Raw genomic sequence first — 24250 nt, 5'->3', positions numbered from 1 at the left:
ATGTGCATACTCAGCAAATCTATGGAATAGTAACTATAACAGGATTAATGAAAGATTAACCAGAATGCAGAAGACAAGAAACTGTGCAAATGGAAATATACATAAGTAGCAATAAATAACGAGAATAAGAAATGAAATTCTTGAAAGTGAGTTCATTGGTTATAGAACCATAGAACACTACAGCACACTACAGGCCCTTCAGCCCTCCATGTTGTGCCAACTCATATAATCCTTAAAACAAGGATTAAACCAACACTACCCCATAACCCTCCATTTTTCTTTGATCCATGTGCCTGTCCAAGAGGCTCTTAAATATCCCTAATGTTTTAGCCCCACCACCATCGCTGGCAAGTCATTCCAGGCACTCACAACACTCTGTGTAAAAAACTTACCCCGATGTCTCCCCTAAACTTCCCTCCCTTAATTTTGTACATATGCCCTCTGGTGTTTGCTATTGGTGCCCTGGGAAACAGGTACTGACTATCCACCCTATTTATGCCTCTATCCACCATATCTATGCCTCAATCCACCCTATCTATGCCTCAAATGTTATGGGAACATTTCGGAACATTTCGGTGGTGATGAGCCCCACCACATAATTAAATAAAAATTATAAAAATTTTTAAAGTATGCAAGAACGAATGCAACTTGAACAAAAGCAAGTCTATTGTAATGCAAAGTGGTCACAGTGTTGCTGTACTGAGGGAGTGATTAGGGTTGTGCCAGGTGGTTCAAAAAACGAATGGTCGAAGGGAAGATGTTGTGTACATGGTGGTGTGGGACTTCAGTCGCTCACTGTCAATCTTGCTCCCTCCCAGTCTCTATGCTCTAATTCCCTCCCTCCTCATCCCTTTTTCCCTCCATTCCCTCTCCACCTCCCTCACTCTCTCTCCCCTCCCTCCCTCCCTACCTTCTCTGACTCCCCATTGCTCCCCCTCTCTCTGCTCTCTCATTCTGTTCCCCCTCTCATTTTCTCTCTCTCTCCATCCTGCACTCCTTAAGCAGGCTAGACTGACTGAACAGTCTGGTCTTGTTTTGAGTACAGGCTAGAAGTGATAAAGTGTCTAATCCTTTTTTAAGTACGGAGAGGACGGGCTGAAGGGCCGTTCTGACTCCTCCCCCTCGGTAGAGTCGAGCACGTGCCCCCATGCCATTACCTTGATGAAAGATGGTGGCCGACACATGTGCGCCCTGCCGGAAACTGCCGCCCATTTCCGGTGATCTGCCTTTACGGAAGATGGCGGAAGAGGACGGGCGCAACTCGCGTAGTAGCGGCAATAGCGACATGGAGGAGGAGGACAACGGGGGGAAGCCGGAGGCACCGGCGCCCCGAGTCTACTTGCCGGGGCAGCCGCTGGCTGAGGGCGAGGAGCTGGTTCGTGAGGAGTCCGTCTATCGGTTGTACCACCGGGCGCAGAGCGGTAATATGAGAGACGGGATGGTGGGGAGCGTTCCTCCAAATGGGGCAGAATTTAGAGGGGCCGCAGAGCTGCACCGTACGGGTACAGACCCTTCGGCCCAACTAGTCCATGCTGACCACACTGCCCACCCAGCCCATGCCCCTCCAGTTCAAAACCTTAAAGTAAATTTATAATCAGAGTACAAGTATGAATCGTAATCAAAATCAGTTTAATATCACCAGCGTCTGTAGTGAAATTTGTTGTTTTGTGACGACGGTACATTGCAATACATAATAAAGACTATACGATTCTCACATGTTATCAGTAATTAGCGCAGAAAACCAGGGGGTTACCAACTTTTCCTTGCAGCTGTACATACTTTGATAAATAAACATACTTTGAACTATTAAATACTTCCATAATAGCTATAGATTGGACTCTGATTCATTGTGATCTTCCACCTTACCGTTTACTTGCACTGTACTTTCTCTGTAAATGTCTCAGTTTATTCTGCATTCTGTTAATGTTTTCCCTTGTTCTACCTCAATGCGCTGTGTAATGATCTGATCGATACGAACAGTACGCAAGACAAGCTTTTCGCTGTATCTCCGAAATTCAAACTGACTCCACCACCGCCCCTGGCAGCACATTCCAGGCATCCATCACACGCTCTGTAAAATAAAAATTGCACTGCGCAGCTCTGAAGATGCTGGCTGTCTGCGCCATCTGTTGTCTGACTCTTCTTCCATTCCTCCTCACTTTTAATGGCAGTTGGTAGTCCAACTGAAAGAGATACATTGCTGCCACCAACTGGACCGAAGTGTGGTGTAGCGAGTTGGGAAATAAAACCCCTATTAGTTCTTTATCAACTGAAAACCAAACTACCCATTCCAGGCATCTACCACTCTTTGAGTAAAAAAAACTTGCCTCTCACATCCCCTTTGAACCTGCCCCCTCTCATCTTCAATTCAAGCTGTCTGGTATTAGAGATTTCAACCTTGGGAAACAGCTACTCTCTATTCAGAAACAGCCTCCTGTGATAGCACATGCCCTCTAAACCTCGTTGTGGCCCTTGCACCTGTTTGTGTGCCTGCACTGCACTTAATCTATAGCTTTTAAACTTTATTCTCCATTCTGCTATTGTTTTCCCCTTGTTCTACCTCAATGCATTGTGCCATGATCGGATATGTACAAACAAGCTTTCCACTGTACCTCGGAACATATAATAGATAGATAGATAGATACTTTATTCATCCCCATGGGGAAATTCAACTTTTTTTCCAATGTCCCATACACTTGTTGTAGCAAAACTAATTACATACAATACTTAACTCAGTAAAAAAATATGATATGCATCTAAATCACCATCTCAAAAAGCATTAATAATAGCTTTTAAAAAGTTCTTAAGTCCTGGCGGTAGAATTGTAAAGCCTAATGGCATTGGGGAGTATTGACCTCTTCATCCTGTCTGAGGAGCATTGCATCGATAGTAACCTGTCACTGAAACTGCTTCTCTGTCTCTGGATGGTGCTATGTAGAGGATGTTCAGAGTTATCCATAATTGACCGTAGCCTATTCAGCGCCCTTCGCTCAGCTACCGATGTTAAACTCTCCAGTACTTTGCCCACGACAGAGCCCGCCTTCCTTACCAGCTTATTAAGACGTGAGGCGTCCCTCTTCTTAATGCTTCCTCCCCAACACGCCACCACAAAGAAGAGGGCGCTCTCCACAACTGACCTATAGAACATCTTCAGCATCTCACTACAGACATTGAATGACGCCAACCTTCTTAGGAAGTACATTCGACTCTGTGCCTTCCTGCACAAGGCATCTGTGTTGGCAGTCCAGTCTAGCTTCTCGTCTAACTGTACTCCCAGATACTTGTAGGTCTTAACCTGCTCCACACATTCTCCATTAATGATCACTGGCTCCATATGAGGCCTAGATCTCCTAAAGTCCACCACCATCTCCTTGTAAATAACAAATAACAAATTGTAAATAGTAAATAACAGATTTCACTTCCTCTCCCCGTCACCCAGGGGCGCCGTGCCTGAGCTTTGACATCGTTCGGGACGAGCTGGGCGAGGAGCGGACGGAGTTCCCCCTGACCATCTACCTGTGCGCAGGAACGCAGGCGCTTACCGCCCAGGCCAACAGGTCGGTGGCAGACGGGGAATGGGCATGTGATTTAGTTGGGGGTGTTTATGGTACATAGAAGCGGACTGGGGTAGCATCAGGGCAGGTGGGCTGTGCGAGGAGCTTGTCAGGAGTGTAGGATGGACTGTGCTCTTGGTATAGGGGTCAGAGGTCAGGGTGGGAGCTGATTGGGGGTCAGAAGTTGGGGAGGGGGTGGGCTGGAATTAAGATGTCAAAAGGGTGATGGGTCAGAGGTGAAGGAGCAGCTGATGGGGTTGGGGGTTGGCACGGTGAGAGAGTGACATGCAGTGCCAGGGCGCGGGGGCAACAAGCGGAGTAAGGGGTCGGGTAATAGGGTGTGGAAATGATCGGGGTGAGTGGTCAAGGTTGGAGTGGGGGAGCAATGTGCAGGATTAGAGTCAGGGGTGGGGGCGATATACGGGGAACAGCATCGGGGAGAGAAGGGGCAGTGCAGGGGTGTGGGTGTGGGGTTACGGGGTCAAGATGTGGTGAAGGAGAGACATGCAGGATCAGGGGTCACTGGGTTGAGGGTTCAGGGTCAGTGGTCAGATAAAGGGGTCAAGATGCTAAGGGAGTGATGTACTACAGGGTCAGAGGTTAGGGGTTGGAGTAAGGGGTCAGGGCTCGAGACAAGGGAGCAATATCCAGGGTCAGGGGTCATGTTAGGGTATGCAGATCTGGGTTAGGTGAGAGGTCAGGGCTTGAGTGAAGGAGCAATGGGTGGGGTCAGAGTGAGGGGTTAAGGGTCAGTGGTCAAGATCGGGGTTGAGGTGTGACAGATGAGATCAGATATAAGGTTGGAGGACAGGGTCAGAGGTTAGTGGTCAGGTTGGGGATTTGGGTCAGGGGGAGGGGTCAGAGGTGAAGGGGTAATTGTGGTTGTGGTTGAGCTCTTCTCGCTCCCCCTCAGGCTGCTGGTGATGAAGATGCACAATCTGCGGGGCAGGAAGGAGTCGGACAGGGACTCTGGCTCAGAGTCCGAGAGCAGCGACAGCGAGGATGAGGAGGAGGAGAGCAAGTGCAGTCCGCGGCTCGAACTCGCTATGGTGCCCCACTATGGGGCCATCAACCGAGTCCGGGTGAGAGGCAGATCAGGGCTCCACTGCACCCTCGCCTTCCACCCTCTTCAGAAATAGCCCACTCCATCCCAGAGTGTCGGGGAGAGGCACCTGCCATCAACTCCTCCCCCGTCTCCACTTCCCATTCTGTCCAATCCTGTTGCACCCTGTCTCTTCCCCTCGCCCTCACCTCCACTCTCAATAACCCCCTCAATAATATTCTTCCACCTCCAGTCTCTCGTCCATCACACCTCCCTCTCCTGGCCCACATCCCTCAGTCCCCACCCTCTACCCCTCTGCCACCTCATTGCCTCCCTCATAGTGCTCTCACTGTCACCCCACCCTTGGGCTCGTTCTCTCATTAACCCCAAACTGTGTCCTCCCCCCACATCCAAGATGTCATCTGCTGAACACATTCATCTCCCCCGACCTGTTGGAAACTCTGTTATCCTCTGATTCTTCCCTTGAGACATCTTGTCTCACTTACCTCCCAACTGTCTTATCCCACTATCTCTGGTCCTCCCCTCTTCCCACCCCCCCAACCATTTGGGCACCACAAATGCATAAGTTTCCTAGGGTCCTCTAGTTTCCTTCCCACAGTCCATAGATGTTCCAGACAGGTTCATTGGTCATTCTAAACTGTCCCAGGATTAGACTAGTGTTAATTGGGGATTTTTGGTTTCTGGGTCAACATGGCTCAGGGTCTGGGAGGGTCTACTCCACACTCTCACTAAATAAGCATCTGTAAACCACCCCCCCCCCCCACACACACACACACACACACAGATGTGCTTTTGTAATGACCCCTCTCTCACTCATAGATGTGAGTCTATTTCCCACCCCTTCCTCTCACCGGTGCCTCTATAAACCCCCTACCTCTCCCCCAACAGATGAGGGCCACTAACCCACACAGATGTCTTATTGATCTCTCTCTCTCCCCCTCTCCTCCCGACAGGTGAGCGAAGTGCAGGGCTGCCCGCTGGCCGCGCTCTGGTCCGAGAAGGGCCAGGTGGAGGTGTGGGACCTGCGGCCGCAGCTCGAAGCCGTCTCTGACCCGCGTGCCATGCAGGTCTTCCTCCAGGAGCGGCAGAACCAACTCCAGCCCCTCTTTGCCTTCGCCGGCCATATGGCCGAGGGCTTCGCCGTGGACTGGTCGCCCACCATGCCTGGTGAGTCCCCTCCCCTCCTACCAGCTCCCGCCTGTCGTATTCTGTTACCTTTGATCCAAGTTTCTTCCAGAAGTCAGGAAAGAGGCACAAAACCTGTCACCTCATGACTGTTTTATTCAGTGCAAATAGAACAAAGAATTGAAAAACGGACAGTGAGGGGAGACAGAAGCAAATAGATGGCGGAGCCGCATGGTCTTTTTATGAGGACATCCATTGGTCAAGGTGAACCAGTCAACCATGGATGTCGTGTCCGAGCTGCCATACACAATCCAGGGCAGTACGACATGGAGAGCAAGCTGTTGCCCACGCAGCAGTCTCCTCCTTTCCGTGCAGGTGAAAAATCCAGAGGAACGGCAGAGACCAAGATAATTTGGCACCAGCGGAGTTGCTGGTCAGCGTTGAACTCCATGTAGGGCTTCTTTAGGGACACCAGCTCCAGATTTTTCCACGGGGTTTCCACCCAGAACTGTCAATAAGACCAAAGAAATGATTGTGGACCAGAAAGGGTAAGAAACCAGTCCTCCTAGAGGGATCAGAAGTGGAGAGAGTGAGCCATTTCAAGTTCCTGGGTGCCAGTATCTCTGAGGACCTAACCAGGACACAACACATTGATGCAACTATAAAGAAAGCAAGACTGCGGGTGTATTCCATTAGGAGTTTAAGGAGATTTGGTTTGTCAACTAAAACACTAAAACTTCTACAGATGTACTGTGGAGAGAGTTCCAACTGGCTGCATCACTGTCTGATATGGTGGGTGGGCTACCGCACAGCATCGAAATAAGTTGCAGAAGCATAAAGTTGGTCAGCTCTGTCATGGGTACTAACCCCTATAGTATCTAAAATATCTTCAAGGAGTGGTGCCTTAGGAAGGTGGCATCCATGATTAAGGATCTTGACCACCCTGGATATGCCCTTTTCATATTATTACCATCAGGAACGAGGGACAGAAGCCTGAAGGCACACACTCAGCAATTCGGAAGCAGCTTCTTCCCCTCGGCCATCCAATTTCTAAATGACCATTGAACCCATGAACACTACCTTGCTACTTTTTCATTCCTGCTTTTTTTTTCAATACTTATTTTAACTTAACTATTTAACAGACTTGAAGTAACTTAGTTTTGTTTGCACCTTCTGTAGCTCCTTCCTGATGAGAATAAGGCTGGACGGTGGTGGTCCTCAATAATGACGCCACTTTTTTGAGGCATCGTTCCTTGAAGGTGTCAATACTGTGAAGGCCAGTGTCCATAATGGAGCAAAGTTTACAACCCTCTGCAGCTTGCTTCAATCCTGTGCAGTAGCCCCACCCATACCAACGATGACGCAGCCAGTTAGGACACTCTCCGTGGTACATCTGTAGAAATTGCAAGTGTTTTTGGTGACAGTTCAAATCTCCTCAAACAGCTGCTGTTGTGCCTTTTTTGTAGCTGCATCAATGTGTTGGGTCCACGTTAGTTCCTCGGCGATCTTGACACCCAGGAGCTTGAAATTGCTCCCTCTCTCTACACTTCTGATCCCTCTGTGAGGACTGGTGTGTGTTCCCTCACCTACCCTTTCTGAAGTTCACAGTCATGCGGATGTTCAGTGCAAAGTTCTTGCGATACCACTCAACTAGCTGATGTATCTTGCTCCTGTACGCCCTCTCATCATCATCTAAAATTCTGCCAACAACGGATGTATTGTAAGCAAATTTATAGATGGCATTTGACCTGTCCCTCACCATACTATCTTGGATGTAGAGCAAACTAAAGCAGTAACATTGCAGAATAAATTGCAACAGCTACAGGGAAAAGTGCAGTGCAGACAGAAAATAAGGTGCAAAATCAAACAGAGGTGGATTGTGAGGTCAAGAGTCCAACAACTTATTTACGAGGAAACTATTCAATCGTCTTATAGCAGCAGGGTAGATGCTGTTGAGTCTGTTGGCATGTGCTTTCAGGCTTTTGTATCTTCTGCCCAATGGGGGGGTGAAGAGAGGATGATTGGGGTGGGTATGGTGTTTGATTACACTAGTTACTTTGCTTTACCGAGACAGTGGGAAGTGTAGATATAGACCGTGGAGGGGAGGCTGGTTTCTGTGATGCGCTGAGCTATAGTTTTATAACTTTTTTACAGAGCTGCCACATTACCTCAAGTCTCTTGAACTCAGTCCCCTGACTAATGAAGGCCAGCACACCACACGCCTTCTTAACCACCTTCATCAACTTGTGCTGCAAAGCAGTCCCACCCAATCCTTTCTCTCCTCGTAACTGAAGCCCTCCGGTCCCAGCAACATCGTCGTGAATCTTTTCTGCATGCTCCCCAGTTTAATCACACTCTTCCTATAACTGGGTGACCAAGACTGCACACGTTACTCTAAGTTTGGCCTTAACATCGTGTGCAGGTGATGGGAAGACCAAAGAACTGTTTGTGGGGTTTGGTACCGATCCTGGGCTTAAGGATGGGGAAGTCAGCAGAACACACAGCAGTTGGTTCTTGCCGTACCAAAATGCGATGCATAGGGATAGCAACACACACAAAATGCTGGTGGAACACAGCAGGCCAGGCAGCATCTATAAGGAGAAGCACTGTCGACATTTTGGGCCGAGACCCTTCGTCAGGACGAAATCTCGGCCCGAAACGTCGACAGTGCTTCTCCTTATAGATGCTGCCTGGCCTGCTGTGTTCCACCAGCATTTTGTGTGTGTTGCCTGAATTTCCAGCATCTGCAGATTTCCTCGTGTTTGCACAGGGATAGGATGCTTTTAATTTAAAAAATTATTGAGGGTCAACGAGGACTGCCCAACTATCTTCAGCCTGGGAGTTTAAAGCTGCTGAACCCTTTCCACCTTTGATTCTCTCGGTAAGTCCCTGATACCCATCCACCCTCCTCCATTCTCCTTCCCCGAAACAGTAACCAGTTCTTCAAGATTCAAGATCGTTTTTATGTCAAAAGTGTTAAGTTGAAAGTTTAAGGGGAACATGAGGGGGGAGAACTTCTTCATTCACAGGGTGGTTAGAGTGTGGAATTCAAGTGGTGCATGCAAGCTCGACTTCAGTGTTTAAGTGAAGTTTGGATAGGTAGATGGATGGTAGGGTTATGGAAGGCTTTGGTCCCGGATTGCAGGTCGATGGGACTAGGCAGTTTAAATGGTTTGGAACAGAGTAGATAGGCCTGTTTCTGTGCTGTACTTTTCTATGATTCCATGAGAATAAAATAATTTTTACTCCAGATCTGATAAAGCACATAAAACACACACACAATACAGTAAAGAACACAATAAAAACAAAATAACTATAAATACATAAGATAGCTTATATACGTAGATTGATTGTATGTCCATCAAGTGATGCTAGGATACACGTAAGGAAATGATAACTTAGTGGTGGTGGAGTGGGTTAGTGGGTGGAGGTGTCGATCAGTCTCACTGCTAGGGCAAAGTAACCCATGCTGATTCTCACATCGAGTGTTCTCCGACAGGTCGCCTGGCCACTGGGGATTGCAAGAAGAATATCCACGTGTGGGAGCCCGGAGAGGGGGGCACCTGGAAAGTAGATCAGCGACCGTACACCGCGCATACCCGCTCTGTGGAGGATATACAGTGGTCACCCAATGAGCCCACGGTAATGAGGGGGGGCCCGGGCGGCCAGCTGACCGTAACCTCGGGAGCAGGGAGTGAGGTTATCAGGAGAGACTGGGTATGCTGGGAACTAGGGCAGTAGGACATAGGTGCAGAATTAGACCATTCAGCCCATTGAGTCTACTCCATCGTGGCTTAATTTTTGTCCCCCTCACCCCCACTGTCCTGCCTTCTTTCTGTAATGTTTGACACAAGAACTTACTAACCTCCATTTTAAATGTACACAATGACTTGGCCTCCAAGGCAGTGTTTGACAATGAATTCCACAAATTCACCATTTCTCCCCGGCTAAAGAAATTACTCCTAATCTCTGTTCTAAAGAGACTCCTTGTATTCCGAGGTTCCCTCTGGTCCTAGACTTCTCCTCTGCAGGAGACATCACCTCCATGTCCACAGTATCTGGTCCTTTCAATATACAATTGGATTCAATGAGATCCCCACTCTTTTTGAACGGCAGTGAGTAAAGGCCCCGTGCCTTCAAACGCTCCTCACATGTTAACCCATTCATTCCTGGAATTTCTCGTTAATTCCTCTGGACCTTCTCCAATGCCAGCACACCTTTTCGTAGACTAGGGGCCGAAAAAGTGCTCACAATCCTCCCAAATGGGGTCTGACCTATGCCTTGCAAATTCACAACGTTAATCCTGTTTCACGCTCCCTGCTCGCAGGTGTTTGCGTCGTGCTCGGCGGACGCCTCTATCCGGATCTGGGACACGCGGGCTGGTCCAGCCCGGGCCTGCATGCTCAGCACAGAGGGGGCACATGACGCTGATGTCAACGTCATCAGCTGGAACCGGCGAGAGCCCTTCCTGGCCTCGGGGGGCGACGATGGACTGCTTAAAGTCTGGGACCTGCGACAGTTCCGGGTAAGTACGGGAGGTGGGAGGAGGGGCGTGGCAGGCTACACACGAGCAGGGTGCGGGAGAGAGGGAGAGTAAAGCCTGATTTATACTTATGCGTTGCTTCTACGCTGTACCCCCCCCCCCATAAAGTAACTCGCGTCACGGCAACGCAGACCACAATTGTGATTGGTCCACTTGGTAGCATCATATTTCCAGTTGCTTCTTCTCCGCCACGTCTGTACACCGATGAGAAATAGATGAACCAAATCGTCAAATCTGCCTGTCGACATGCGAAAATGTTTGAAGTGCATTTCCTCGTCCATGTCTCTCATAAAGAAACTCAGCACAGTGGCATAGAAACGGCACCGCCAACTAGCGTTTTGGCGCACACCAACACATGCTCGCTACGGCGTAGAGCGATGCAGAAGTGAAAATGAGGCCTATGGCGTAGCCCATAAGCAGAACTATAAATCAGCCTTAACAAGCTCCGCAGCGACTGGCTAATCTCCCACTGGAGTGTGACTGCACGGGGAGCTTTGGGGGTTTGGATATTTGATCCTCCACAATATTCCGCATGGGAATTCAAACTGGAGGTGGCAGTGTTTTCTTTTTACGAGGTTGAGTTGCGGGCTTGACAACAACCCAGCACGATTGGAAAGCGCGCTCGGGAGCGGTCTGTCACTGGATCGAGCTTAAGGAACCTCCGTTCTCGAGCCCGGTGCTGATTTCACTGCAGTGATACCTGTCTTCTCTACTGTCGTAACGTCTCAGCCATCAGGATGGGGTGGGGGAGCAGGAGGAGAGGAGGGAGGTTGTCTGTGACTTGGTTTCCTTTCTAACATTTGTGCTGTTCTCCCTCTATCTCTTCTCCCTCCCCCCCGCCCTGCAGGACGGGGCAAGTCTGGCCTGCTTCAAGCTGCACTCGGCGCCCATCACCACGGTGGAGTGGTGCCCGGCAGAGAGCAGCGTGCTGGCGGCGGCCGGGGCCGACGACCTGCTGACCCAGTGGGACCTGGCAGTGGAGCGCGACGTGGACGGGGAGGAAACATCCGACCTGGACCAGCTGCCCCCACAGCTGCTGTTCATTCACCAAGGCCAGCAGGACATCAAGGAGCTGCACTGGCACCCCCAGTGCCCGGGACTAATGCTCAGCACCGCCCTCTCTGGCTTCGATGTCTTCCGCACCATCAGTGTGTGAAAGCGGGTGGCCCCCTCCCCAGTTGCTTGTACACAGAGCAAGAACGAAGAGTGTAATTAAACATCTTTACTGTTATGATACCCGCTAGGCAACTGGCAGTGCAGGAGCAATGATCTGTAAGACGTATGAGCAGATAGGCCATTTAATCACAGCTGATTTATTATCCCCCATTCTCCCGCCTTCTTCCCATAACCTTTGACGGCCTGACAACCTATCAACCACCGTTTTAAAATATACCCAATGATTTGGTCTCCACAGCCGAATGTGGCAATGAATTTCAGATTCATCAATCACTTTCTGGCTGAAAAAACTCTTCCTCAGTCTCTGTTCTAAATGGACATTGTTCTATTCTGATGCTGTGCCCTCTGGTCGTAGACTCCCATCATTACAGAAAAGGTGTACACAAGCAGAAAGGGAGGGGTCTTCTGCGCAAAGGTGGCCCGATACGTCTGATACGGTTCACCTACCCCCCATCCTCCATGAGGACGTGGGGTGGAAGAGCTGAAAGTTATGCAACAGGAAGACTTATTTCTCTGTATACCAGCACGAGGGTCCACATGTGCATGACACCCACAGACTGGCAGCCTGGAGAGAGATAGAGAGAACTGCCTGCACAATAAAGGACAGTATTTTTACCCCACTATGTCTCTCATTCAACTCTACTTCCTGCCTGCACACTCACCATCGCTTGCAGAGGGAAGACCAGGTAAACCAGCCCCAGGGGTCAGTGGCAAAGTTCTCTCTCCATTGAGGGGATGAACTCTGCTGTCAAGATTCTCTCTCTGGGTCTCCATTGGTGCGTGCTGGGGTGTGATGCTATCCCTCGGTGTGTCTGCTCCAGCTTGGGGTGGTTTCTGTCTGGGACAGGTATGGAGACAACAGTGGGGGGAAGCCCTTCCCTGAACAGTGCAGGGAAATGTGATGGTGTAGAAGAGGGAGGTTTTGTCTTGGTCCACACTGGACTTTGGGAGTGTGCGACAGGAAGCTTCACTGCGTGTCTGGCCCCCGAGGTGCGTGACGGGGTGGCTTCAGTTTTCTACCAGGTACTTCCCCCGAGGAAAGAGACAGTCACAGTGAAAGTGCATCCAAATATAATTTATTCAGCAAAGTCATGTCCACTGTAACGGCGATTCCTGGAGCGCGCTCACTGGATCCCACTCCAGCGCAGCGAAGTGTAAACCACCGGGCCCCCCCTCCACCACGGAGCACAGCAGCACTGTCTTCTTGACGTTGGATCCGAGCCGCCCGGCCGTGACAGTCTCCTGCAGCGGCAACTGCCGGCCGTAAGGGACGCAGAGGGCGATGAAGTGAGCGTGGAACCGCAGTGGGTCACCTGCAGGTCACAGAGGGATGAAGGGGAGACAGATGAGCGAGCCCAATGGACAGATGGTTCCCAGTCACAAGTCAGACGGCACAAAGACTGGTTCCCCCTGGCCCATTTATTCTCCCATCTAAATATGGGAATATTTGAGAATAAGGGGTAGGTCATTTAGGACAGAGTTAAGGAAAAACTCCTTCTCCCAGAGAGCTGTGGGGGTCTGGAATGTACTGCCTCGGAAGGCAGTGGAGGCCAATTCTCTGGATGCTTTCAAGAAGGAGCTAGATAGGTATATTATGGATAGGGGAATCAAGGGATATGGGGACAAGGCAGGAACCAGGTATTGATAGTAGATGATCAGCCATGATCTCAAAATGGCGGTGCAGGCTCGAAGGGCCAAATGGTCTACTTCTGCACCTATTGTCTATAAATATCCCATTCGCTCATTAGCACCATAATATCCAAACCTCATCCATTAGTGTGAAACTAAATACTGCTCAGAGAGTCATGCAGCAAGGAAACAGGCCCCTTGGCCCTATCGGTCACTGCTGACCAAGGCTCTAAAAAAAAAGGTGTCAGACAGAGTGAAGGGGAATCATTTCCCAGCCGGTCTGTGGTACTCTCCTGCCAGAGGAAGGTGGAAGCACAGGCTGAGAGTCTCCTTAAGGTGAAGACTCACGCTAAGTGATTTAGTGCAGTGGGAAGGGTGGGGGTAGTGTAGTAATGTTACCGGGAGAGGTGGGAGTGTGAAGTTGAATTTAAAGAGTTTTTGGGGGGGGGGGGGGGTCAGGAGGGAGAGAGCTGAACATAGAACAGTCCAGCACAGGAACAGGCACTTCAACCCTCGATGTTATGCCCAACCAACTGAAAGTAAATCAAAAACCTCTTTTAAAAAAAAACAAATCCCTCATACCTACACAATGTCCATACCCCTTCATCTTCCCCATATTCATGTGCCTAAACTCCTGAAAGCCTCTAATGTATTCGCCACTGACCACCACACCAGGCAGGGCATTCCAGGCATCCACTACTGAGTAAAAAAAAACTTGCCAGTCTCATCCCCTTTGAACCTACGCCCTCTCACCTTCAATGCATCCCTTCTGGTATTAGACAGGGAGTGTATCTATGCTTCGCAATCTTGTGAATCTCTATCAGATATCCCCTCGGTCTCCAGCGTTCCAGAGGAAACAATCCAAGTTTGTCCACATGCCCTCTAAACACCCTGGTGAACAACTCGTCAGCATCCTTCCTGTTGTGGACTAACAGGACGGTATGCATTTCTCTAGAACCTAACCAGAGTTTTATAAACTTGCAACACAACCCTGTGACTTTTGAAGTCAATGTCTCAACTCGGAAAGCACGCATTCCATAAGCCTTCTTAACCACCTCCTTGAGATGGAAGGGATCAGAGGCAGAGGGAATGAAAGAGTTGGGGGGGGGGGGGGGGGGGAGAAAGTTCTGGGGTGCCGGGTAACACTGATGTCTGGAGGGAGGCCCTGTGACAAAACAGGACAGGGTCATGTAATGGTGGGACTGCCACACATTGGGACATTGGCCCTGGGCAAGGAGGCGTGCCCTCAGTAAGAGTCGGGGGGGCATGAGGGGAGAGTACAAGGTTACAGAAGTGGGGGATGCGAGGGAAGGGTTTAAACAGGAGAATGTGGAGTGTAGAAGTTTGAACACAAGGATGGGGAGTCTTGGGGTTTACAGGGGAGAGGAGATGGGGAGGATGCCAACAGGAGGGTGAGGTGTGTAAATTCAGTGGACTCCGTGACTTACCAGCCTTCCCTTATCCCACCCTCTGTAACTCCTCCCCAGCAGAGTCTCCATCTCCCTTCGCAGCCATCCTCACCTGCACCACCACCCCCCCCCCCAAAATATACCCTCCAACACTCTCTCTTCCCCCCCTTGGCCGTCCCCTACACGCCCCTCAACTTTCCCCAGAAGAAACAGTCACACCTACCCGGGTAGACGAGGAAGTCTCCGCCGAACTTTCCACCGGCGGTGAGGTAGTATCCGCGGGCCCGCAGGTCCCGGAAGACTGCGTAGCGCAGCTGGTGGGACTCAAGGCCAGGGTAAGGCCAGTCCGGGGAGGGCAGGCGCCAGTCCAGGGGCTGCAGGGAACGCGGGCGGGGGCAGTCAGTATGCAGTTGCACCAGGCAGCTCTCCAGCGGGAAGTTGAAGGTCTCCTCCAGTTCGGCCAGCTCCTTCAGGGGGCCAGGGGTGGCTGGGGGCTCCCCCTCCTCTGTCTCCTTTACTCCTTTCTCTGTCCCCTCCTCCTCCTCCTCACGGGGCTCCTGGACATCTGCGAACATGCAAAAGGGAGAGAGGGTTCATTGTAGGGGGTATGTCTTGGCCTTAACCTTGTGCATGCACGTTACTCTGGAATTCGGCAGAATCTCCTTTGTTTCTAATGCAAATATAGTCATTGAAAGTGAGATTGTTGGCTGTGAGAACATATCAATGAATGAGCAAGTGACAGCAGTTAACCCCTTTTGTTCAAGAACCTGATGGTTGAGGGGAAGTAACTGTTCTTGACTCAGGGTTCAAGTCCAGATTTTCTTGTACCTTCTATCAGCTATCAGCAGCGAGGAAAGAGCATGGCCTGGGGAATAGGGATCTCTGATGAAGGACGCTACTTTCCCACAGCAGCGTTTCATGTAGATATGCTCAATTAGCTTTACCAGTGATGTACTGGGCTGAATCCATTACATTCTATAAGCTATTCCATTTGACAGCCATTGGTGTTTTCATACCAGGACACAATGCAGCCAGACCCTCTCCACTACACATCTCTTGAAGTTTGTCAAAGTTTTAAATGTCATGAGATGGGAGAGATTTAATTGGAACACAGGGGGCTATTTCTTCACCCAGAGAGTGGTCCGTCCATGGAACGAACTGCCAGAGGAAGCTGTTTGAGGCAATTAAGTTAACATTTCAGAGACTCTTGGACAGCATCATCGGTAGGAAAGGTTTAGAGCAGGGGTTCCCCAAACTTTTTAAGCCATAGATCCTTACCATTAACAGAGGGTTCTGTGGACCCCAGGTTGGGAACCTCTGGTCTAGAAAGGAACACACCAAACACAGGCAAAACAGGATTAGTTTTAGTGGAATCTTAGATGGTTGAATGAGCTCGCCAAATGGCCTGTTTCTATGCTCCGACTCCCTCTGTCTGGAGAAAGAGGAGCGATTCTATTCATCTGGGAACACAACGGGGAGGCGGTTGGTTACGTAGGGCAAGTGTGTGTCAAACACTCCCTTCCATATGGGTGAGGATTGATTCTAGACATCTGGAAACACATGAGGGGGAAGATAGGGGGTATAGGGGTTAGATCTCAGTGTTGAACCCTTCCCTCCTCTGTACAGAGAACCTGAAAATCTGGTATTTTTGGGGCAGGGCCCAGGAGAGGGGAGGAAAATTCTGTTCATCTGAATGGGAGGAAGAGGGTTTATGGAGGCAGGTTACAGCGTTAACACCATCGGGGCCAGATGCTTCCGACAGGTTCAGCCTCCGGAAGACCCATCAGACGCCCGCAGAGGTGACCGGACTGCGGACTATATGCACATAATGCTTTAGGCTCACTGGGGAGAGCTGTGCTATTGTCAGCGATGCTGCCTGTCATATCAGCCCTGCCACAACCAATGCTGGTCTGGAATTCAATTTTGGACTGACACTGTCCCATTATATAACCAGTACCCCCAAGCTCAGGGACAGCTTCAAACCCACTGTAAACCGTCTCTGAGTGCAATGAGATGGATTCTTGTCGTCCACGTTATGAACTTGCACCTTGTTGTCCACCTGGACTGCACTTTCTCTGTAACTCTTAACACTTTATTCCTAAATCTGTTACTGTTTTACCTAGTTCTACCTCAATGCACTGTGCAATAATCTCACCTGTACAAACACTACGTGAGACAAATTTTTCACCATACATCGGTACCCATGAGAATAGTAAACCAACTGCAAATCCCCCTCCCTCCGTGGAGTAGTATGGCACATCTGAGGACATAACAGGCAGGGAGGGGCCTGCATGGGTTTGGGGGGGGGGGAGGAAGGGGGAATGAATCGCAGGGTTGTGTGAGGTCAGAGGGAGTCGGGGATATGGAGGGGATTTTGTAGAGGGAGATTGAGGGGGGGTTGTGTGAGATGGAGGAGGTGTGGCGCACGGGGCTGAGGACGGAAAGCTTTAGGCACTGTTCCCTCTAAGCTGCGTGGGCTCAAGGTAAACTGAAATGCTTACGGGTAGGTGGAATTTTTTTAATATAATGTTAATTTAAAGGCGTGTGAAGGCAATACATTTTGGTAATATGCAGTTTCATAGAACCCCAAAGCTCTTAAAATCTGGAAGACCCCAATCTGTATCCCAGCAGAACCTTTGCACCGGAACGACTGCTCAAGCTGAGGTTGAGGGGGGACTTGATAGAGGTACTTAAAGTTATGAGGGGGATAGATAGAGTTGACATGGATAAGCTTTTTACATTGAGTAGGGGGAGATTCAAACAAGAGGACACGAGTTGAGAGTTTAGGGGCAAAAGGGGTAACACGAGGGGGAATTTCTTTACTCAGAGAGCGGTAGCTGTGTGGAACGAGCTTCCAGTAGAAGTGAATGAGGCAGGTTAGATTTTGCCATTTAAAAAAAAAATTGGATAGGTATATGGACAGGAAAGGAATGGAGGGTTATGGGCTGAGTGCAGGTCGGTGGGACTAGGTGAGAGTAAGCGTTCGGCACGGAGTAGAAGAGCCGAGATAGCCTGTTTCCGTGCTGTAATTGTTACCGGTATATGGTTAAAGTGCCTCGTGCCACACTGTTCTCAGGCTATGTAAAATTTCCTGCTCAGAGCAATGGTTGGTGTGCAAAGCTATTTTTTAAAAAATTGGATTTGTTGGTTATAAGGGCACATCCCAGATGGTATGGAGACAGAAGAGAGGGGGAAGTGCATGGAGGCACAGGAGAGGGTTGGTCAGAGGGGCATATCCCCATGTGGTATCTCCTCTATCCTTATGGAATGGATTCTGTACATCCAAGAACACGGAACAGTTGGGGGTGAGTGTCTGTGGTAACCCCTCACACATACATCACTCACTCACCAGCACTGACCCTCCCTCTCCGCCCCACTCACGATTCCCTTTTGCCCGTCTCCAGTCGTCACGTGCTGACTGCTCATATGCACTGCCCACCCCCCACTCTCCTGTCATACACTGCCTGCCCTCTCCCTCTACAAAATCCCCTCCGTTTCCTCACCTCCCTCAGCCCTCACAACTCATCAATCCCCTCTTCCACACAGTCCTCGCACCCCCCACTCCTCCATCTCACCTGATCCCGTCCTCAACCTCTCTCCCACCTGGACTCCCTCTCCTCCTCAAACCTCCCCTTGAAACTCCCCCTCCTCCTTGACCCTCTTGCCGAGAAACCCCCGATCCTCAACCCTCTCCCCCAAAGCTTCGTCTCCTCATAGACCCACCCTACACTCCCCAAAACTCCCTCTCCTCCTCAACCCTCTCTCCCCCCCCCACTAGTTCAGTATGTTTTTCTTCTTTTTGCATTACATATTTAATTTCCTTTCATTATACTTAATCGAATTTAGTTATTAGTATGATGTACTGCACTTACCAGAAAACAACGAATTTCATTACAAATGCCTGTGACGTTAAACCTCATACAGATTCTCCCCCCACAATCCTCCTCACCTCCCTGTGGCCGTCTCCTGTTCTTCAGCTGCCGCCCCCTCCGAATCTGCTGGTCGAGGGCCTCAAGTTCCTTCCTCCTCTGGCACAGGGCCAGGCGGCACTGCTCGGTGTGGGAGTGTCGCAGCTTCTCCTCCTCCTCTTTCTCCCCCCCTCCTCGGACCCCCACTTGCTCCGGCCCCGGCGCCCTCACCAGCAGCGCCAGCCCCTCTTCAGCCAGCAGCCGTGCCTCCTCAGGCAGCAAGCTGAGGGGGAGGCCCAGCTGGGTGTTCTGCCGGGGTTGCCGGGCCAGTGAGCCCACCGGCCGGCCCCACAGGGCCGGGGGCCGAGGCAGGCGGGAGGCCCCCTCTGCATCCCACACCAGGGCACGGCCCTCCCGCACATGGATCAGCAGCATCGGCCTGTTGAAAGGGTCATACAGAGGGTGGGAGGGTGACACAGACAGGGCAGGAGGTGAGGGAGAGAGATGAACAGAAATAGTTACTATTAGCTACACTTACTCTAAACATCTTTCCGTCCATGAGCCCCAGTCGTGTTCTGACAATCCCACCCCTCATCCATCTCCTCCACCCCACCCCTTGTACCTCCTCCACCCTCCACATACCCCACCTTAAGGGGCAGCTCACACAGCATCTTCACAGCCCTTCATTCATCCCCTCCCTCCATTCCTATTCACAGAGAACATGGATAGCCCGCACAGAACACCCCCTGCTTCCCTCCCTGCCCCTCATCTCTCCTGGTCACAGAGAACAGAGACAGCCCACACAGCCCCCTTCCCCTTCTTCTCCATGCCCACTCAACTCTATGGAATTACAGGGAAATGAGAGGGGAGCTGGCCAAAGTTGATTGCAAGGGGACACTAGCAGGGATGATGGCAGAACATCAATGGCTGGAGTTTCTGGGGGCAATTCGGACAGCACAGAATAGATACACCCAATGGGGTATTCTAATGGGAGGACTACTCAACTGTGAGTGATATGGTAATTCAGAAAAAGCATAAAATGAAAAGAGAGGGCATATAACCACAATTAGTGGGAGGTTCGAGGAATGGGAAGCTTTTAAAAACCAAAGGAAGGCAACTAAAAAGCCATAAGAAGAAGAAAAAGATGAAATATTAAGGTCATGATTCTTTACTTGAGAAGAGCAGGAGGGAAGAGGAGTCCTCAGGAGTAACAGCACAATCATTCCTCCCACCTGCGCTACATATGTTTACAGTCAGGATCGGTGCGGGCAGACTGATTCCATTCTTTAGGCCGGGGGACGTTCCAAAAAGGCACAGTGAGTTGCGGCAACAGAAAGGCTTTAGGTTGAGTATCGGAATTTTCCTTCTGGACAGACTGCCTGGCAAGGCTAACGAATCCCATCTGCCCGGGTTTGGATTGGAGTTGTCCTTCTCTGAGGCTGGCTGCCAACCAAGGCTGATGAGCCCAGCCTGCCCGCCCAGTTATACTGCTGGACACTCAGTCGCGCCATGACATAGCAAACTCAGTAAGAACATGGACAGCCCTTGAAGGCATTGCTATGGACACAGTAGTGTACGAGAGGTCGAAAGTGAGTGACCTGGTCCTGGGGCGATCACTGCAGCTGGAAAGTAGAGGCTGTGGGAGACACTTCACCTTCCTTAAGCGAGCAGGACATCCAGCCCAGGAAATATGAAGGTAAGCTAGCCAAAGATAACACTGGAGAAGTAGTAATGGGGAACAAAGAAATGGCAGATAAAGTTAATAAGTCTTTTGCATCATTCTTCACTGTAGAAGACTAGCAGTGGGCCAGAAATTCAAGAGTATCAGGGCAGAAGTTGCTTTTACTAAGAAGAAGGTGCTTGGGAAGCTGAAAAGTCTAAAGTTGGATAAGTCACCTGGACCAAATGAAATACATCCCAGGGTTCTGAAAGAGGTAGCTGAAGAGATTGTGAAGGCATTAGGAATCATCTTTCAAGAATCAATAGATTCTGACATTGTTCCAGAGGAGTGGAAAACTGCAAATGTCACTCCACTCTTCAAGGAGGGCGGGCAAAAGGAAGTAAATTATAGCCCTGTTAGTCTGACCTCAGTGGTTGGGAAGATGTAAGAATGTTGATTCGGGGTACTTAGAGGCACATGATAACATAATGTCAAAGAATACGTACACAACGCTGGAAGAACTCAGCAGGTCAGGCAGCATCCGTGAGAAAAGAGTAGCCAACGTCTCGGACCGAGACCCTTCATCAGGAATGGGGGGAAGAGAGGGCCGAAGCCCAGTAATAGAGATAGGGGAGGGGGAAGGGCTAAAGGCACCAGGTGGAAAACCAATCAGAGGAAGGATAAAGGGGGGAGGGGATAAGCATGAAAGAACTGTAGAGATAAAGGAGCAGAAAGCTGAAAGGGGAGAGAGGCAGAGAGGGACCTAGGATAGGGGGAGGGGGAGGGAATTACCGGAAATGGAGAATTCAATGTTCATATCACCAGGCTGGAGGCTACCCAAACGGTAGATGAGGTGTTGCTCCTCCAACCTGAGTTTGGCCTCATCATGGCAGTAGAGGAGGCCATGTATGGACATACCTAGATGGGAATGAGAGGCAGAGTTGAAGTGGGTGGCAACCGGGAGGTCCTGTCTATTGTGACGGAGGTGCTCGACGAAGCAGTCCCCCAATCTGCGTCGGGTCTCGCCGATGTAGAGGAGGCCGCACCGGGAGCACCGGATGCAATAGACAACTCCAGCAGACTCGCAGGTGAAGTGTTGCCTCACCTGGAAGGACTGTCTGGGGCCCGGAATGGTGGTAAGGGGGGAGGTGTGGGGGCAGGTGTAGCATTTGCACATACAGGGATAAGTGCCGGGTGGGAGTTCTGTGGGGAGGGACATGTGGACCAGGTAGTTGCAGAGGGAACGATCCCTGCGAAAAGCTGAGAGGGGTAGGGAGGGAAAGATGTGCTGGGTGGTGAGGTCCTGTTGAAGGTGGCGGAATTTGCGGAGGGCAATGTGTTGGATCCGGAGGCTGGTGGGGTGGTAGGTGAGGACAAGGGGAAACCTGTCCCTGTTGTGGTGACGGGAGGATGGGTTAAGGGCTGAAGTGCGGGAGGTGGAGGAGATGCGGGTGAGGGCATCTTTGATGACGCCAGAAGGGAAACATATGTCAAAGTCAGCATGGTTTCCTGAAGGGGCAGTAGCGTTGAGGCAGCAGAAGGACTTAGACAGATCAGGAGAATGGGCAAAGTTGCAGATGGAAGCCAGTGTCAGCAATTATATGGTAACTCATTTTGGCAGAAGGAATAAAAGCACGGACTATTTTCTAACCAGAGGGATAATGCAAAAATCAGAGGTGGAAAGTGACTTGGGAGTCCTTGTGCAGGATTCCTTAAGATTTAACTTGCAGGTTGAGTCAGTGATAAGGAAGACAAATGCAATGTGAGCATTAATTTTGAGAGGACTAGAATATAAGACCAAGGATGGAAAGCTGAGGCATTGGTCAGACCGTGCTTAGGAGTGTTGTGAGCATTTTGGGCTCATTATCTAAGAAAAGATGTGCTGGTATTGGAGAGGGTCCAGAGGAGGCTCACAGGAATGATGCATATAGGTCAACATATGAAGAGCATTCCAGGGCTCTGGGCCAGTACTCACTGGATTTTAATAGAATGGGAGGAGTCCAACTGAAACCTATCAAATGTTGAAAGACCTAGATAGAGTCGATGTGGAGAGGATGTTTCTTGTAGTGCTTGAGTCGAGCACCAGAGGCTACTGCCTCAGAATAGAGGGACGTCTATTTAAAGCAGAGATGAGGAGGAATTTCTTTAGCCAGAGAGTGGTGAATTTGTGGAATTCATTGCCACAGACAGCTGTGGAGGCCAAGTCATTGAGTTTATTTAAAGCAGGGGTTGATAGGCTCTTGATAAGTCAGGATCCTAGATTACGACGAGAAAGCGGGAGAATTCAGTTGAGAGGGAAAATAAATCAGCTATGATGGAATAGCGGAGCAGACTTGATGAGCTGAATGGCTTTGTCTTATGGTCTATATTTCCACCTACTCCTCATAACCTTAACCCCCTTAACTATCCAGAATCTACCAAATCCACCTGATTGGGCCTCAAATTCTAGAGATGCGCCACTCTCTGGCTGAAAAAATATCCCTCCTCATCTCAGTTCTAAAAGGAAATCCTTTTTATTCTGAGTCTATGCTCTTGGATCCTAGACACTCCTACCAACGGGGAGAGTTTAGGTTCTAACAACAGTCTCACATTCACTCCATCCAGGTCTTTATTAAGGTCTAGTCAAATGACCTATATGAGGTAATACATTCAGTTACAGGAAGGGTGTGACGGCTTTAGAGAGGTTATCAAGGCTGCCGCCTGGATTAGAGTATGTGCTACAACTAGAGGGTGAACAAACTTTGGTTGTTTCCTCTGCAGCGATGGATGCTGATAGAAGTTTATAAGATTATGAGGGGCATAGATGTAGCAGTCAGCCAGTAAGTATCTTTTCCTGACGATTGACATTTCTAATACCGGAGGACATGCATTTAAGGTGAAAGGGGAAAGTTCAAAGGAGATAATTGAGGGTAGCATTTTTTCTTACAGAGTGGTGGGTGTCTGGCATGATGGTGGAGGGAAGTGCAATGGAGGCGTTTAAGAGGCTCTCTGATAGGCACATGATTATGCAGAGAATGGAAGGACGTAGACACTCTGTAGGCAAAAGGGATTCGTTAAAATGAGCATTTTAATGCTTATCTAATTAGTTCAGTACATGATGTGGGTCCTAAGGGCCACTTCCTGTGCTGTACTAGACATGTATCGAGATATAGTGGAAAAAGTCGCATACTGTTCATGCAGATCTCTCTCCCTAATTCACTCACCCCGCTGTCGTTATCCCACCAACTTCCCCCGCCCCACTCCATCCTTGCGATATTACTGGTCCGGTTGTCCGCCCTTCGAGTCCCTCCCAGCCTATAGCCGTCCGTGAGTTTACAGGATCGCCAATCCCGCCCCGTTCCCATTCAGTGATTGGGCCTGCCCGGTCCAGTCGCGGCGTTCTGAATTCCGATTGGCCAAGGCGTCGGTCAATCAGCGCCTTTCCCATTCCATTGGTCGATCGCGTATACCGCCCCCGTACCTCATTTGCGCCCCGGCTCACCGTTCCTACTGCGCCTTCTTGTCCTCCGCTTTCAGCCGCTGGGCTTCCTCCCGCTGGCGCTTCAGATTCGCCTCTAGCCGCTTGGACTGGTAGTGCTTCACACCTGCGAACGCCAGACACAACAGCAACGTCTTAGCGGCCAAGATGTACAACAGCAAAGGCACGTTTTCCAGCACCCGCCAGTTCAACGGCATCTTGAGACCTCCAGTTGGACGCACCGCCCACTCCAACCAATCACAACGTGGCTTTCGTTGATGGACTGGCCACCTGGTCGATTGCCGAGTCAGTGTCCGCCCCCCTAGCGCTCACGTGATCCGGAGATGCCATTGCTGGGGGTGCCTGTTGATCAATTGGAGAGCAATTAATTTGACTGACAGCCCCTAGAAAATAGAAAAGTGTTTTCCCATGCTTCAGCCCACTCTGCCAGTCTCTCGCCTGGAAGCAGCTGTCCACGCTGCAACAGCTGGTGGCTGGGCTGGGCTGTCGTGATTGACGGCGGCGAGAACCATTCATGTGTTGCATTTGGACACTTTAAACCAATGGGATGTCAGCACAAAAATAAACGGAGAAGGCAATTAAAGATAGCGTGCAAGGCCTTGGAAGAATTAGCACATGCAGGCAAATCTCGTTACACGATGTACTTTCCACTTCGCTATATATAAGGCACAAATAAGGAGTGTGTAATAGAGTTAGACCCTGCGC

At 50.1% G+C, this 24250-nt stretch overlaps 2 protein-coding genes across 4 annotated transcripts; one reads left to right on the top strand and one right to left on the bottom strand.

The window, feature by feature from the left end:
• The first annotated feature begins 1223 nt into the window (after window positions 1-1223).
• grwd1 (glutamate-rich WD repeat containing 1) lies at window positions 1224-12081 on the top strand. Its single transcript, XM_073028524.1, has 7 exons — window positions 1224-1421; window positions 3440-3557; window positions 4468-4636; window positions 5571-5784; window positions 9242-9384; window positions 10070-10267; window positions 11133-12081. The coding sequence occupies exons 1-7, from the start codon at window positions 1238-1240 to the stop codon at window positions 11439-11441; spliced, it is 1335 nt and encodes a 444-aa protein (XP_072884625.1). The 5' UTR covers window positions 1224-1237; the 3' UTR covers window positions 11442-12081.
• Window positions 12082-12521: 440 nt separating this feature from the next.
• On the bottom strand, window positions 12522-23844 carry tsen34 (TSEN34 tRNA splicing endonuclease subunit). Of its 3 annotated transcripts, XM_073028525.1 has the most exons (4): window positions 23549-23687; window positions 18449-18846; window positions 14723-15064; window positions 12522-12774 (listed from the first exon to the last, which is right to left on the bottom strand). In XM_073028525.1, exons 2-4 carry the CDS (start codon window positions 18840-18842, stop codon window positions 12551-12553), a joined length of 960 nt encoding a protein of 319 aa, XP_072884626.1. In that variant the 5' UTR covers window positions 18843-18846; window positions 23549-23687; the 3' UTR covers window positions 12522-12550. The 3 variants fall into 3 exon arrangements, with proteins under 3 accessions (XP_072884626.1, XP_072884628.1, XP_072884627.1); XM_073028527.1 differs by lacking the exons at window positions 12522-12774; window positions 14723-15064 and having other exon boundaries at window positions 18708-18846; window positions 23528-23844; XM_073028526.1 differs by lacking the exons at window positions 12522-12774; window positions 14723-15064 and having other exon boundaries at window positions 18708-18846; window positions 23549-23842.
• Between the last annotated feature and the right edge of the window lie 406 nt (window positions 23845-24250).

This window comes from Hemitrygon akajei, chromosome 24 (assembly GCF_048418815.1).
Source record: "Hemitrygon akajei chromosome 24, sHemAka1.3, whole genome shotgun sequence".
Lineage (NCBI taxonomy): Eukaryota > Metazoa > Chordata > Chondrichthyes > Myliobatiformes > Dasyatidae > Hemitrygon > Hemitrygon akajei.
This window is presented reverse-complemented; position numbering and strand designations above follow the sequence as displayed.

Bases quoted from the DNA above. Each gene is read 5' to 3' on its own strand.
- grwd1 (XM_073028524.1), top strand. From the start codon at position 1,238: ATGGCGGAAGAGGACGGGCGCAACTCGCGTAGTAGCGGCAATAGCGAC. The intron at 3,558-4,467 runs GTCGGTGGCAGA...GCTCCCCCTCAG, and splicing joins CTTACCGCCCAGGCCAACAG to GCTGCTGGTGATGAAGATGC. The intron at 4,637-5,570 runs GTGAGAGGCAGA...TCCTCCCGACAG, and splicing joins GGGCCATCAACCGAGTCCGG to GTGAGCGAAGTGCAGGGCTG.
- tsen34 (XM_073028525.1), bottom strand. From the start codon at position 18,842: ATGCTGCTGATCCATGTGCGGGAGGGCCGTGCCCTGGTGTGGGATGCA. The intron at 15,065-18,448 runs GTGAGGAGGATT...GCATGTTCGCAG, and splicing joins CAGGAGACGGCCACAGGGAG to ATGTCCAGGAGCCCCGTGAG. The intron at 12,775-14,722 runs GTAGGTGTGACT...TGTGACCTGCAG, and splicing joins AGACTTCCTCGTCTACCCGG to GTGACCCACTGCGGTTCCAC.